Below are 15,469 nucleotides of genomic sequence, written 5' to 3'. Positions count from 1 at the left end.
TGGATTTTTAAATAATTTTTGGTACTTACTGTAAAACTGCTCTTCAGAAACATACCGTCATTCGTTCTTCCTTTCTTGTCTGTCTTTCTTTCTTTCTGTCTTCCTTCCTTCCTTCCTTCCTTCCTTCCTTCCTTCCTTCCTTCCTTCCTTCCTTCCTTCCTTTCTTTCTTTCTCTTTCTTTCTCTCTTTCTTTCTACATATACACATTTAAAAAAATTTTAATAGTTTTGGGGTACAAGTGGTTTTTGGTTACATGGCTGAATTTTGGTTGCATGGTGAAGTCTGAGATTTTAGTACACTTGTCACCCGAGTAGTGTATCTTGTACCCAATATGTAGTTTTCTGTCCCTCGCCTTCCTCCCAGCCTCCCGACTTGTGAGTCTCCAATGTCCATTATACCACTCTGTATGCCCTTGCGTACTCACAGCTCAGCTCCCACTTCTGAGAACATACAGCAGAAACATACCAAAGTATACTCCCACTACCAGAATGTGATTGTGCCTTATTCTTCTCACCAATACAAATATTTCAAAAAAAGTTAAATATATGTCAGTTGTTTGGGCAGAAGTTGATACTTCTCTTTATTTTTTATTATTTTTTTTGAGATAAGGTCTCACTCTATGATGCCCAGGCTGGAGTGTGGTGGTGCCATCTCAGCTTACTACAATCTCTGCCTCCCAGGTTCAAGTGATTCTCCCACCTCAGCCTCCCAAGAAGCTGGAATTACAGGGGAGAGCCACCACTGCCAGCTAAGTTTTGTATTTTTTGGTAGAGATGGGGTTTCACCATGTTGGCCAGACCGGTCTCAAACTCCTGACCTCAAGTGATCCACCTGCCTTGGCCTTCCAAAGTGCTGGGATTACAGGCATGAGCTACCACACCTGGCTGGTATTTCTTTTTAAAATAACTTACCTTCTTTTGAAAGTAATACATGTTAAATGAACAAAATTTAAGGAAAATATAAAAAAGGAGATAATCTTTGTAATCAAACTACTGAAAGAAAACCAAAATTACATTTTGGTGCATATTCTTTTTCGTTTTCATCATTGTAATTTGCATTTCTTTGATTACTTGTGAGACACACTTTTCATTTACTTAAAGGTTTGTATGACTTGCCTATTCAGAAATTTTTCAGCTTTACCATTTTCTGCAAATGATAGCAACTTCTTTTTATTTGTTTGTTTGTTTGTGGTGACAGAGTCTCGCTCTGTCACCCAGGCTGGAGTGCAGTGGTGGAATCTTGGCTCATTGCAACTATTGCCTCCTGGGTTCAAGCGATTTTCCTGCCTCAGCCCCCCAAGTAGCTGGGATTACAGGAATGTGCCACCATGCCTGGCCAATTTTTGTATCTTTAGTAGAGATGGGGTTTTGCCATGTTGGCCAGGCTGGTCTTGAACTCTTGGTCTCAAGCGGTTCCCCTGTCTCGGCCTCCCAAAGTGCTGGGATTACAGGCCTGAGCCACCCTACCCAGCCAATAGTTACTTCTTATATTCTAGAAAAAATTGTACTCATGATCAAGTCTCCATGAGGAAAAAGACTTTAATTAAAGATATTGGGGTTTGCAGACCAATATGATAAAATAGTTGATTGTTTCTAAAAGTATTACTGAGTAATGATGGCAGATATAAGCCCTTTTGTTTTTGTAGGAAAATGTTACCCACGTTCTGCATTTGAATTCAGTTTAGATTTGTTAGGAATCTGAGCTTAAGCTTTGCCATCTGGGAGTGTTTGGGACAATTTTGCAGACAGAATTGCAAAAGTGCCTAAGGGATGCAACTGGCACTCAGACCTGCTCTGTGCTTAGTACTCTGTGGACAGATGTTCAGCACTTGTTGATGTTGATCAAAAGGTTTAGAAAAAGAACTTTCAAAGTTGGTTTTAATTAAAGCATTTAATAGTGTGGATAAAAAGGGACTTAATTTAATGACAGACAAAAGAAAGTACAGCACCCGGCGGGGTGCGGGGGCTCATGCCTGTAATCCCAGCACTTTGGGAGGCTGAGGCAGGTGGATCATGAAGTCAGGAGTTCAAGAGTTCAAGACCAGCCTGGCCAAGGTGGTGAAACCCCGTCTCTACTAAAACTACAAAAATTAGCCAGGCGCGTTGGCAGGCACCTGTAATCCCACTACTTAGGAGGCTGAGACAGGAGAATCACTTGAACCTGGATGGCAGAGGTTGCAGTGAGGCAAGATTGTGCCACTGCACTCCAGCCTGGGCAACAGAGTGAGAGTCTGTCTCAAAAAAAGAAAAAGAAAGTACAGCACCCAGTTATGTCAGAGTGGGTGCATCAGAGAGTGACCCTGAGATTGGAGATGATGCTGTCATGTGCTTGAAGAATGCCACCTGAGAAAGGGGGCGAGAAGTGATGTCTGCTGGTAACCAGAGGTGTTGGCTTAGCCACCTGCAGGGAGGGTGGTCTATCACAGGTGAGTTTCATCTACTTTCTTAAGCAAATTAACCTTACTTTTGTATTAGGCTTGTCCCAAAGCTGTTTTATAAATGTGACCAAGGACAAGCTGATCCAGTAGTGGCCGTGGCAAGAGATCAAAGCAGTGTTTACCTGAAACTTCTCATGCATGAGACGCAGCCTCCATCTCATTTCTCCGTCAGCACAATAACCAGGTATGCTGAGCCGGTGGCGTCCTCACATTGTCAGGAAAATGCCCTTTCCTGATGCCTTTCTTTAGGCTTTAATTGAAAACATTTTATTTTCTAGAAAAAAGCTTTAGGTCGGGATGTTTGAGTGTAGGTCAGTCCTTTGACAGGATATTGTCATTGTGAGGATTGACCACACCACCTCTGTATTTAAGCCCTGCCACAGTCACACAGCTGTGACACTGTAAATCTTTTAATCGTTGATTACATTTCATGTGCTGACAGTTGTATTTTTGTGTGTGACACGTATTATCTGTTAAAAAATTTTCACTTCCGTTATATTACCTTTAAAGAGGATTGTATTCTATCATGCCTGTTGATTTGTAGGTGAGTGGGCTATTAAAGTCAGTATTATTTAGGGCTATCCACTAGTTCCGTGATTTGCAATGACTCTCATTCACATTTGTTGTGGAGCTTGTGAATATAGCGTCAAATGGCCACATATATCCCATGCTTAACTGATTCTTAGGTGAGTAGGACAGAGTGCTTTAATGAAGCTATGATCTTCAGAATTCTAGCTTGCAAAGGAGATTGCAGAAGGATAAGACTTGCGCTTTTCAATTTCGTCTCTTAAATGTTATTTTAAAAATTGGCTTTATATGATACTCTTTTTCTGCTGAGTAACAGTGTTTTATAGAACTTGGACTAGATGACTTCTAAGCTTAAATGATCACTTGATGCTTTTTTTCTGAATTAGGAACTCAGCTTATCACATTTCAAAGTCATAATTCCTGAATAAATAACATCTTTTTTTCATGTAAAGACTGCTTTAAAAAACACATGGAAGGTCGGGCGTGGTGGCTCACACTTGTAATCCTAGCACTTTGGGAGGCCCAGGCGGGCAGGTCGCCTGAGTTCAAGAGTTCAAGACCACCCTGGGCAACATGGCAAAACCTGCCTCTACTAAAATACAAAAAATTTATTCAGGTGTGGTGGTGGGCACCTGTAATCCCAGCTACTTGGGAAGCTGAGGGATGAGAATCACTTGAGCCCTGGAGGCAGCGGTTGCAGTGAGCCGAGATGGTGCCATTGCACTCCAGCTTGGGCTACAGAGTGAGACTGTATCTCAAAAAAAAAAAAAAAAAAAAAAGCCACAAAACGACAACAACAAAGACACATGGAAACATTTTCTTTGGCCCCCTTAATATTTCCCCTTCAGATAATTCCTTTGTTTAAACTCAGAACTGGCATTTTCTCTCTTTGAAAAGATTCAGGATAAATACTCCTTCAAGATAAGTAGAAACGGTGAAAGAGTATTTGATTATCAGGAATTTGATAGGCTTAGAATAAATTGTTGCTTCTTAATGTCATTTCAGAAGATGAATATTTATTAATAGATGCCAACTGAGATATCATTAAAATTGGTGACTACTACTTTGAAAAGTTTCCCAGTTCCAAACTTCAGCAGGCCTCTTCACAACTCAACAGTGCTTAATTGGGACTTGCGTGATAGATACGATTCCCAATTGTGTAGCAGAGTGTGCTGCTTAGCTGCCTAATCTGTTAGCATTCACATGTTAACTTAAAATCATAATCTCCTTAGTTTTGTTAAGTGTCTCAGTGGACGAGACACTGTGAGGGATTCAAAATCAGATTGGCTTTATTCAAACCGTTGGGGTATTATAATTTATTTTATTTTTTGCCTTTTTTCCATGTGTTCTAAAGGAATTAGAGTTTGAATATAACTATAATGGGGGATAGAAATTTACATGTGCCGTGAAGGGAATGCAGAAAAGTGCCATGGGAGCTCAGAAGTGGAGAAAGGAATTTCTTTTTTCTTGGAAGCAGGAGTAACTTCATGAAGCATTTATTTCAACTTAAAGAGATAGTAGGCAATGCTGTAAGGGGAGCGTGGCTGCAGCGAAAGTGTTTGGGGCGGACTGAGAGGAAGGGAGGGAATAAATTCAGCCATTGTTATGGCGTAATGATCAAAATTTATTTTCATCCCCTCTTGCACTTAAAAGTTGAGACTGCTTAACTTCTTTTAATCTTTAATCTTAAACCATTAAATGCCATTTGATCTTTGAAAATATATGTTTTAATAGTATATTTTAAGTCTCTGTATTTTCTTATTAGAATATATAGAGGCTATAACCTACTACCAAGCATAACAGATGTCACTATGGAAAATAACCTTTCAAGAGTTATTGCAGCAGTTTCTCATGAACTGATCACATCAACCACGAGAGCACTCACTGTAAGTCTCTTTCTTGATTGGTCTTAATGAAATTATAATAATTTTTTGTAACTTGTATGGCCAGTTAGTTGTATGGTCATCTTATGGTGAGGTGCTTGTTTTAGAGCTCTTACTTATCTGTGGGGCTTGCTAAGAAATTGTGTTTCTGTAAAAAGAATCTTAGCTTACTCCAGGAATGTAAATAACTACTTTTTTCTGATTATTAAAGTACATGCCGAAAGTAAAAAAATTCAGCCAATTTAGGAAGACATAAAAATGAAAATAAGCCAGGCGTGGTGACTCACGCCTGTAATCCCAACACTTTGGGAAGCCGAGGTGGGGGCTCACTTGACGTCAGGAGTTCGAGACCAGCCTGGCCAACATGGTGAAACCCCCATCTCTACTAAAATACAAAATTAGCTGGGCTTGGTGGCGGGCGCCTGTAATCCCAGCTCCTCGGGAGGCTGAGGCAGGAGAATCGCTTGAACCTGGGAGGTGGAGGTTGCAGTGAGCCAAGATCGAGCCACTGTACTCCAGCCTGTGCAACAGAGCGAGACTTTGTCTCCAAAAAAAAAAAAAAAAAGAGAGAGAGAGAAAGAAAACTACTGTCACCTGCATTGGTAATGTATCAGAAGTTTAAAATGTCTCAATTATAATTATCTCAGTGACCTGGTAATATATACTAAGGGAAAAATATTTGTGATTTACATTTTTTATTTATTTTTAGTTTTTGAGACAGAGTTTTGCTTTTGTTGCCCAGGCTGGAGTGCAATGGCACAATCTCAGCTCACCACAACCTCCGCCTCCTGGGTTCAAGCGATTCTCCTGCCTCAGCCTCCCAAGTAGCTGGGATTACAGGCGTGTGCCACCACACCCAGCTAATTTTGTATTTTTAGTAGAGATGGGGTTTCTCCGTGTTGGTCAGGCTGGTCCCAAACTCCTGACCTTAGGTGATCTACCCGCCTTGGTCACCCAAAGTGCTGAGATTACAGGCGTGAGCCACCATGCCCGTCCTTACATTTTTATAATAATAATTTATGTTGCTGACATTAGAAAAGAACCATAATATCCAAGAATTCAAGAACAATTAAATTATGTACATATGCTAGTGTATAGTGTGATGCTTTGGAGAATTTTTAACAATATGGAGATATATAATCTGAATTGTGATATTGAGTGAAAAAAGGCAGAATACAAACCTGGTAGGGGGTATAGTCGGATTTCAGTTAAGAAAATAGTATTTACATATATACATTCCTCACATTGGCAGATAATCACCAAAATAAATTTTGGGATTGTGGATGATTTTGTCTTCTTTATATTTTCAGGTATTCTCAAATTTTCTAAAATGAGCAAGTATAACTTTTGTCATCAGAAAAAATAATATACAAAAGTAATGTTAATTTGTTGGTGACCAGGTTAAACCTTTTTGTTTTTAATATTATTTCTTGAGATAGAGTCTCGTTCTGTTGCCCAGGCTGGAATGCAGTGGTGTGATCTTGGCTCACTGCAGCCTCTGCTTCCCAGGTTCAAATGATTCTCCAGTCCCAGACTCCTGAGTGGCTGGAATTATAGATGTGCGGCACCACACCTGGCTAATTTTTGTATTTTTAGTAGAGGTGGGGTTTCACCAGGTAGGTCAGGCTGGTCTCGAACTCCTGACCTCGTGATCCACCCTCCTCGGCCTCCCAAAGTGCTGGGATTACAGGTGTGAGCCGCTGCACCCAGCCAAACGTTTTTATTTTATTTGACAAAAGAAATACTTGCATGTTATAGAAAACTGAATATTGTTTGGGCTGTCTGCAGTATGGTCTTCTCTTGATTTGTTCAAAATATTGTAAGCTTTGATTTGTTCAAAATATTGTAAACTTTGCTTATTTTTTTGTTCTTCCCTTGATTTGTTCAAAATATTGTAAACTTTGCTAATTTATTTTTATTGTGGCTGACATGTGTCAGACACTGTTGTAGGCTTGGAATGTAAAAACAGGATTCCTGCCCTTAATGGTCTCTGCAGGCTGGTCAGGGAGATAATGTGATCAGCTGGAGCTCAGCTCCTAAGATTGTGCAGGGGCAGTTGAGAGGCGGAAGGGTGGGACAGCATTCCAGGGTGTGGGCAGCACAGGAGCCTATCTTCACTGGGATATAATTGCCATTCTGGTAACATGTATTTGAGTTGTCTAAAGTAGGAAGTTGTATCCTACTGGTGGGATAGATATCCCGTGGTTATCATACACAGATCTCAGTTCTCGTTGTTTGTACTTTTTATAAAGGGTAAAAGGAGATATAATTCAATAAACCTTGGTGGTGTTTAGGTGTGATTTTATTGTTTCTTTGTTCTATAGTTTGGATGCTGTGAAGCTTTGTGTCTTCTTTCCACTGCCTTCCCAGTTTGCATTTGGAGTTTAGGTTGGCACTGTGGGTATGTATTTTCCTCAGTATATATTAATAGTTGTCTACAACAGTATAATAGAAATGTAGTTAGTCGGATGCCCTTTTTCTTTCTTTTTAAGTCTTTTATCAGTTTGGCTTTTGGAAAATATCTGGTGGAATACTTGTTTCTGCTGTATTAGTTGTGTGAGACTAGTGACAGGAACTGTGGGAACTGAATGCCAAATGTTCTTAGGCATTTTTGGGAATTTGAGGGTGTGATCTTCAAGTTCATTTAGGGGAATTTTCATATGCTGGCAAAAGACTTTTCTCATTAGCTTGATTCTTTCCAGAATTATTTGCTGCGTATTAGAAGTTTAGGAACCTTTTTTCACTTAAATGTGACCTAACATATGAAATGGTGATGATTTAGGAACTACTGTACTTACATTAATAGCTTTTACTTAAAAATGATTTTCCCCCAGTAGATGACCCTACTCGCATCTGGGAAATAATTTCAAGTCTTCTCCAGCATTCAGGAATAAGCTTTCATTCTGTGTATCAATTACTGAGAATGATTTTGGTGACTCACGTCACATTTGAGAAGTAAACCTGTAGATTTCTTGTGTGTGTCAGCGAATGACCAACTGACATTTGCTTAAAGTGGATTACATTCTCTGCTCTAGAATGATTGCTTTCCCGCCTTCCTCATATATAGACTGAGCAACTATGGTTTCTAGTCGTAGGTCCGGCACTAGACTTGACTTCTGAGCAACTTTGGCATTGGAGTAAAATGTATTAATTTAAAGAAAGCTAAAAATTCATTCAAGTAAACATACAGTTCTAATACTTTTTAAAATTTAAAATATAGATAGATTTAAGTGCTAAAAAAGAAAATATGGGTAGACACCATAATCCTTATTTCTGTATCTGTTCACAAGGGGTTGATATTTATGAGTTCTGTTCTCCATACCCATTCTGTATTCTCTTAATCCTCAGTCAGCACCTCAGGTGGTTGGGATTCAGTTCTTGGTAGTTTGACTTATACTATCTTTTCTAGGGGATTGAGCCCTGGGTAGTCCTCCTTATATGAGATTGTAATTTGTCTTCCAGTAACTTTTACTACAAGATATGGGGTATTAAAGGATACCATTGGGGAACCAAGATAATATTAATATCAGGAAGACTAACCACGTCAGACCTGCCCCATTGGGTATCAAGTACACTATTTTTCCATAGTAATAAAGAGCTCACCCCAGCCAATTCTCTTTTATTTTGGGCTTGTTTATTCAATGGCATTAAGATGCCCAAATGTCTGGGTAGCTATCTCATCTCCAGTTCAGCAGAACCCTAGTGGAAGCATTCCTTCATTGGACACTTAGGCCCCAGTACTTTTATTCAGATCTACTACCTGATTTCATTTCTCAAATGATTTTTATGGAGCTTTGATTTATAGGAAAGTTGTTAGTTGATTAACAGTAAAACAGTTTCTGAGCTGGTATAAAACATATTGTGACACGCTTTTCTCTTGGAATTGCAAGAGAAAGGAAGACTGTTGTTTGCTTGAAATTTTTCTGTAATTTGACCTTGCAAATGTCTGCTTCCAGAGTGCCTCCACTGAGTGCCTCAGATGAGTCTAGGAAGAGCTGTACCGTTGGGATGGCCACAATGATTCTGACCCTGCTCTCGTCAGCTTGGTTCCCATTGGATCTCTCAGCCCATCAAGATGCTTTGATTTTGGCCGGAAACTTGCTTGCAGGTACTGGTACTGAGTTGAAGCAGGGACTCCGAGGCTTGGATTTTGATTTCCTTAGGGGGAGTGGGGGTGGTGAGCATATGAGGGGAAAATACTGAAAGGTCGTTGCCAGTGATGGCTTGTCCCTTTAGTCAAATTTCAGATGTTACCTATATGCATAAACACATGCAGTTGGCACCTGTTCTGTGCTGAGTATTTTAAAGTGGCCTCTTCCCAGTATAGCCCCTCAGTTAACTACAAATAAACTCATTTTGAATTTCATCTCAGTGGGCACCATATGCCAGTACTGCCTCAGGCACTGGGATGGTAAGAAAGGATAAAGTATGGACTCCATTCTCAAGTTGGTTTTAGATTAGAGGAGATACATGTAAACGAAAGTGCAATGGTCACACAGAGTGGCCATGATCACTCTCCTTGGGCAGATTTATGGGCTCACAGGAAAGGGCACAACAGGGAGAGGGTGCAGCACCTTGGCGATGATAATGGAGGATGTGGCCAGCAAGGAAGACGGAGTCCATTGAAATTGATTTTGGAAGAAGTACCAATCTCCCTGAAAGAATCGGGACCTGTGTTCTTTGCTTTAGGAGGCTATAGGAGAGTTTCGTGAAAGGGACTAAAAGATGAGTATTTTAATAAGATCATTCAGCCAACTTGAATGTGGGCTGGAGGAGAAGGTAGAAAGACTCAGGAGATTAATGTTGACGCTAAGGCAAGAGATGGGGAGTCTAAACCAAGATAATGGCTTTGGGATTGTAGGGAAGACACTGATCGTAAGAGAATGAAGGAGGCAGAATTGCCAGGCCTGGGTCACCAACTGAACTTCGGTTGTGAAGACCAAGAAACCTGGGATGACTTCACATCCTGGGCAGGTGTGTGGTGGTGACAGTCATGGAAATTGGGAACACAGATTTGTGGGGAAGACATCAGTTTCAGTTTGAGTTTGGCTTATCAGTTGAATATCAGGCACAGATGTCTGGCCAACTCTCAACATAGATTAGGGTCTTAAATGACTTCAGTTCCCCAAGCAATTTGTCCTTCCCATGCTATTGGGCTAGAGAGGTAATGTCTATGCTCATATCACAGCCAGTGCTCCTAAATCTCTGAGAAGTTCATGGGCCTCTGAAGAAGAAGCCAACCCAGCAGCCACCAAGCAAGAGGAGGTCTGGCCAGCCCTGGGGGACCGGGCCTTGGTGCCCATGGTGGAGCAGCTCTTCTCCCACCTGCTGAAGGTGATCAACATTTGTGCACATGTCCTGGACGACGTGGCTCCTGGACCTGCAATAAAGGTAATGTCCCACTCAGGTGCTGGATTAATATAGCATTAATGACTGTGGATTTCCAGACTATCTTTATTTAGTAATCTGCCCCTTCTTTATTCTCTTTTGCTTTAAATGAACAAAATTGCTCAGATTGTGACACTAAATTTAACATCAAAATGTGACCATGTGGCCGGGTGCAGTGGCTCATGCCTGTTATTCCAGTACTTTGGGAGACGGAGGTGGGCAGATCACTTGAGGCCAAGAGTTCAAGACCAGCCTGGCCAACATCACAAAACCCCATCTCTACTAAAAATACAAAAAAATTAGTTGGGTGTGGTGGCACATGCCTGTAGTCCCAGCTACTTGGGAGGCTGAGGCAAGAGAATTGCTTGAACCTGAGAGGTGGAGTTTGCAGTGAACCTTGATTGTGCCACTGCATTCCAGCCTGGATGACAGAGTCAGGCTCTGTCTCAAAAGAAAAAAAAAATGTGACCATGTGTTTTACAGTTCCTTTGGTATCATCAATCACTGTTACCCCTAAGAGGGAATTACCTAGCTTTAGCTTTAGGTTTCCATCATTAGCCAAGAAAGCTCAGAATTGGTTTTCCTGGCTAAGTACCTCATTGCTGTCTCCTTAAATCTTAGTTAATGGCTACTGTCCTGGCTAGCATAGTTATAGAGCCTTTCCATGGTTGTAGAATGTTCTGCCAATCTCAGGGACAGTTTTGCTTTTCTGTGAAGCAATAAAATCAACTTCAAAACAAATGTTAACTGTTTGCACAATGGATTTAAGTTAGACCAGTTCACATACTTTTTTTTTTTTTTTGAGATGGAGTTTCACTCTTGTTGCCTAGGCTGGAGTGCAATGGTGCGATCTCAGGTCACTGCAACTTCGGCCTCCTGGGGTCAAACGATTTTCCTGCCTCAGCCTCTGGAGTAGCTGGGATTACAGGCATGCACCACCACACCCAGCTAATTTTTTTGTATTTTTAGTAGAGATGGGGTTTCACCATGTTGGTCAGGCTGGTCTCAAACTCCTGACCTCAAGTGACCTACCCGCCTCGGCCTCCCAAAACGTTGGGATTACGGGCGTGAGCCACCACGCCCAGCCTAAGATAGACCAGTTCACTTACTGTTACATCTGTTTACTCTCTCTTTGCTGTGTCTTCTACCTTTAAAAATCTCCCCACTAACTTCCCATTCTCCTTTAGCTGCCATCAGTCACTTCCCTTCTCTGCAAACATCTCTGGAGAGTCTCAGCCTCAGCCCACAGAGCTTCCCACTGCTCTGAGGTGGACCTTGTTTGCAAGATTTCTTGGCCCTCTTGGCCTGGACCCTGTCTCCTACTTCAGCCATCCTTCCTTAACCATTGCTAGTGGTTTTTGTTGCCACCCTCCATAGCAGCATTTCCCTTCCGGATCATGTCTTTACATCTCTGGGCACTGCTCTGGTCCTGCCTGCCTTTCCCTCTCTGTACCCTGCAGGCCGCTGCCCCCATCTTGAGTGTCTTCTTCACTTGGCTTTCAGAGGGCCTCCTGGGTGTTCCCCGACCCACTTGCCACTCCCCAGTCACTGGGTTCAGTACTTCCTGCCCACCAGCACATGCTTTCTAGGCTCTGTCCTAGGCCGTCTTCTCTCTTTGTAGTCTCTGGGCCAGTGCTGTCCTAGAGAGTGGCAGAATTTTCTATAACCGTGGAAATGCTCCATAGCTATGCCAGCCAAGACAGTAGTCACTAACCACATATAGCTGTGGAGCCCTTGAAATGCAGCTAGTGTGACTGAAGAACTGAACCCCTGATTTGGTTTAATTTTCATTAAATTTAAATTTATATAACCCTATGTAGGTAGTGGCTCCAGTATTGGGCAGGGCAGCCCGAGAGTCAGGGCTGTTCTCCTGTCTTTGGTGTCTAAGATGAGGGACCTCAGAGGACCTATCTCTGGAGCTGCAGTTCAGTGTAGCCAGCTGCCCCGTGACACTTACGTTTGGCTGATTTGTGGATATGTCAGACACGATGTGATAAGCTGAGCTTTCTGTCCTCCTCCCCACGTCTGCCCCTGCCCCTCCCCCATTTCCCCCACTTTGCATCTAATCAAGCTAGAAACAGGTCACCACAACTCTTCATTTCCACTCACCAAGCCTTTTGTTTCCCCTACTAAGTATTTTGCAAAAAGAAAGTGTGTACATTTGTATTCACATACATGTATATGCACATATACGTGCACATATGCAGGCGTCCCCAACCTCTGTTAAAAACCGGGCAGCACAGGAATAGGTGAGCAAGCATAACCACCTGAGCTCTGCCTCCTCTCAGACCAGTGTTGGCATTAGATTCTCATAGGAGCGTGTATGAGTTCGTTCTCACACTGCTATAAAGACATACCTGAGACATATAAATAAAAGAGGTTTAATTGGCTCACAGTTCTGCGGGCTGTACAGGCTTCTGTTTCTGGAGAGTCCTTAGGAAACTTGCAATCGTGGCCGAAGGTGAAGGGGAAGTAGGAACATCTTCACATGGCCCGCAGGAAAGAGAGAGAGAGAGAGAGAGAGAGATAGGTTAAGAGGGAGAGAGAGAGAGAGAGAGAGAGAGAGAGAGAGAGAGAGAGAGAGAGAGAGAGAGAGAGATAGGTTAAGAGGGAGAGAGGGAGAGAGGAGGGAGAAAGGAGAGCACCTGTAGGGGGAGTTGCTACCAAGGGAGCACTCGGGGGATGATACTAAACCGTTAGTAACCACCCCCATGATCCAGTCACCTCCCACCAGGCCCCACCTCCGACATTGGGGATTACAATTCAACTTGAGATTTGGGTGGGGACACAGAGCCAAACCATATCAGAGCATGAACCCTATTGTGAACTGCACATTTGAGGGATCTAGGTTGCATGCTCCTTATGAGAATCTAATGCCTGATGATGATTTGAGGTGGAACAGTTTCATCCCAAAACCATCCCCCTCAACCCCGGATTGTGGAAAAATTGTCTTCCACAGAACCGGTCCCTGGTGCCAAAAAGGTTGGGGACCTCTGCACATATGCATACACCTGTACATGGACACATAATACATGTACATACGCATCCTTTATGTTCTCTGCCATGCTTTTGGTCCAGACTGATGTACTGTCTCGTTTGGACTACTGCACTAGCCTTTTGTTTTGGAAACAGCATTTTTTTTTTTAATTTAATTTAATTTTTTTGAGATAGGATGTCACTCTGTTGCCCAGGCTGGAGTGCAGTGTCATGATCGTAGCTTGCTGTGGCCTTGATCTCCCAGGCTCAAGTGATCCTTCTGCCTCAGCCTCCTCAGTAGTTGGGACTACAGGTGTGCACCACCATGCCCAGCTAGTTTTTTGATTTTTTTTTTCTTTTTTGTTTTTTGAGACAGAGTCTCACACTGTCGCCTGGACTGGCACAATCTTGGCTCACTGCAACAACCTCTGCCTCCCAGGTTCAAGTGATTCTCCTGCCTCAGCCTCCCAAGTAGTTGGGATTACAGGCGCCTGCCCCCACACCCAGCTAACTTTTTGTATTTTTAGGAGAGACGGGGTTTCACCATGTTGGCCAGTCTGGTCTCGAACTCCTGACCTCATGATTCGCCTGCCTCAGCTTCCCAAAGTGCTGGGATTACAGGCATGAGCCACTGCTCCCAGCCAGGAAACAGCATTCTTGAGATAATTCATATAATTCACCCATTTAAAGTATATAATTCATTCTCTTTAGTATGCCCACAGAGTTGTGCAGCCATCACCAGAATCAGTTTTAGAACCCACAAAGGAACTCTGTACCCTTTACCCAAAACCTCCCATGCCCCCAGTTGCAGGCTGCCACTGACCTACTTTCTGTCTCTGTGACTCTGCATCTTCTGGACATTACTGTGGATGGGCTCATACAGTCAGTGAGCTTGTGACTGGTGCCTTCTACCAAGCAGGGTTTTCAGTGCAGTAGCCTTTCTTTCTTTCTTTTTTTTTTTTTTAAATTGAGATGGAGCCTCTGCCTCCCAGGTTCAAGTGATTCTCCTGCCTCAGCCTCCCAAGTAGCTGGGACTACAGGCCCATGCCGCCATGCCTGGCTAATTTTTTTTTTTTTTTTTGTATTTTTAGTAGAGATGGGGTTTCACCATGTTAGCCAGGATGGACTTGATCTCCTGACCTCATGATCCGCCCACCTCGGCCTGCCAAAATGCTGGAATTACAGGCGTGAACCACCACGCCTGGCTAACCTCTCATGTACTGTCTGCAGTTCTTCCCTGATGCCTTCCAGTCCATGCACCCGATTGTAGCCCCTCATCCTATTATGGTTTAAGGTGACTGTCTTAGTCAGCATGGGTTGCTATAACAAAATACCATAGCCTGGGTGGCTTCAACAACAGAATTTACTTCTCACAGTTCTGGAGGTTAGGAAGTTCAAGATCCAGGACTTTCACCTTGCCCTCATGTGGTGAGGGGGTGAGGGAGCTCTCTGGTGCCTTTTATATGTGGACGCTAATCTCATTCATGAGGGTCTGCCCTCATGCCCCAGTCACCTCTCAAAGGCCCCACCTCCTAATACCATCACCCTGGTAATTAAGTTTCAGTGTATGAATTTGGGGGACTATAGACATTGAAACCATAACAAGCACTTTTCTAAAAGATCAGGGAGTAAGTACCAGAGCTAGGACCTCAATTCCACCTCTCGGTCATCTTGCCTTCACTCTGCTCCATGATGGCTGCCTCCTAGAGTGATGGGGGAGCCTCGATGTTTTATATTCTCTCATGTGTTGTGTACTGGAGAGAGTTCAGGCTTTATGAATACATCTGGATTTGTTGACTTCTAGCTTTGCTGGTAACCAGCTGTGACCTTGAGTAAGTTAACTTCATCTCTGAGCCTGTTTCCTCTTTTTGAAAAGGGAGTTTAAAATGCTGTTTTGGGTTGGGCATGGTGGCTCATGCCTGTAATTCCAGCACTTTGGGAGGCTGAGGCTGAGATGGGAGGATCACTTGAGCTTGGAGTTCGAGACCAGCCTGTGCATCGTAGTGTGAGATCCTGTCTCCTCAAGAAATTAAAAAATTAGGCCGGGCGTGGTGGCTCAAGCCTGTAATCCCAGCACTTTGGAAGGCCGAGGCGGGCGGATCACGAGGTCAGGAGTTCGAGACCATCCTGGCTAACACGGTGAAACCCCGTCTCTACTAAAAAATACAAAAAAAAACTAGCCAGGCGAGGTGGCGGGCGCCTGTAGTCCCAGCTACTCGGGAGGCTGAGGCAGGAGAATGGCGTGAACCCGGGAGGT

General features: G+C 43.0%; 1 protein-coding gene across 2 annotated transcripts in view; it reads left to right on the top strand.

Annotated features, from left to right (window-relative positions):
• The window catches only part of HTT (huntingtin), a 166,191-nt gene that overhangs the window by 61,954 nt on the left and 88,768 nt on the right, over positions 1-15,469 (top strand). For both annotated transcript variants that reach the window (XM_017863158.1, XM_017863159.1), the window contains 5 exons: positions 2,475-2,621; positions 4,731-4,851; positions 7,173-7,249; positions 8,805-8,956; positions 10,037-10,239. In XM_017863158.1, the coding sequence (XP_017718647.1) occupies positions 2,475-2,621; positions 4,731-4,851; positions 7,173-7,249; positions 8,805-8,956; positions 10,037-10,239 (700 nt within the window). The remainder of the gene's footprint in view (positions 1-2,474; positions 2,622-4,730; positions 4,852-7,172; positions 7,250-8,804; positions 8,957-10,036; positions 10,240-15,469) is intronic.

Source organism: Rhinopithecus bieti, unplaced genomic scaffold (genome assembly GCF_001698545.2).
Source record: "Rhinopithecus bieti isolate Rb0 unplaced genomic scaffold, ASM169854v2 scaffold_68244, whole genome shotgun sequence".
NCBI classification, from domain to species: Eukaryota; Metazoa; Chordata; class Mammalia; order Primates; family Cercopithecidae; genus Rhinopithecus; species Rhinopithecus bieti.
Note: the sequence above shows the minus strand (reverse complement) of the source record. Positions and strands in the feature narration are given on the sequence as shown.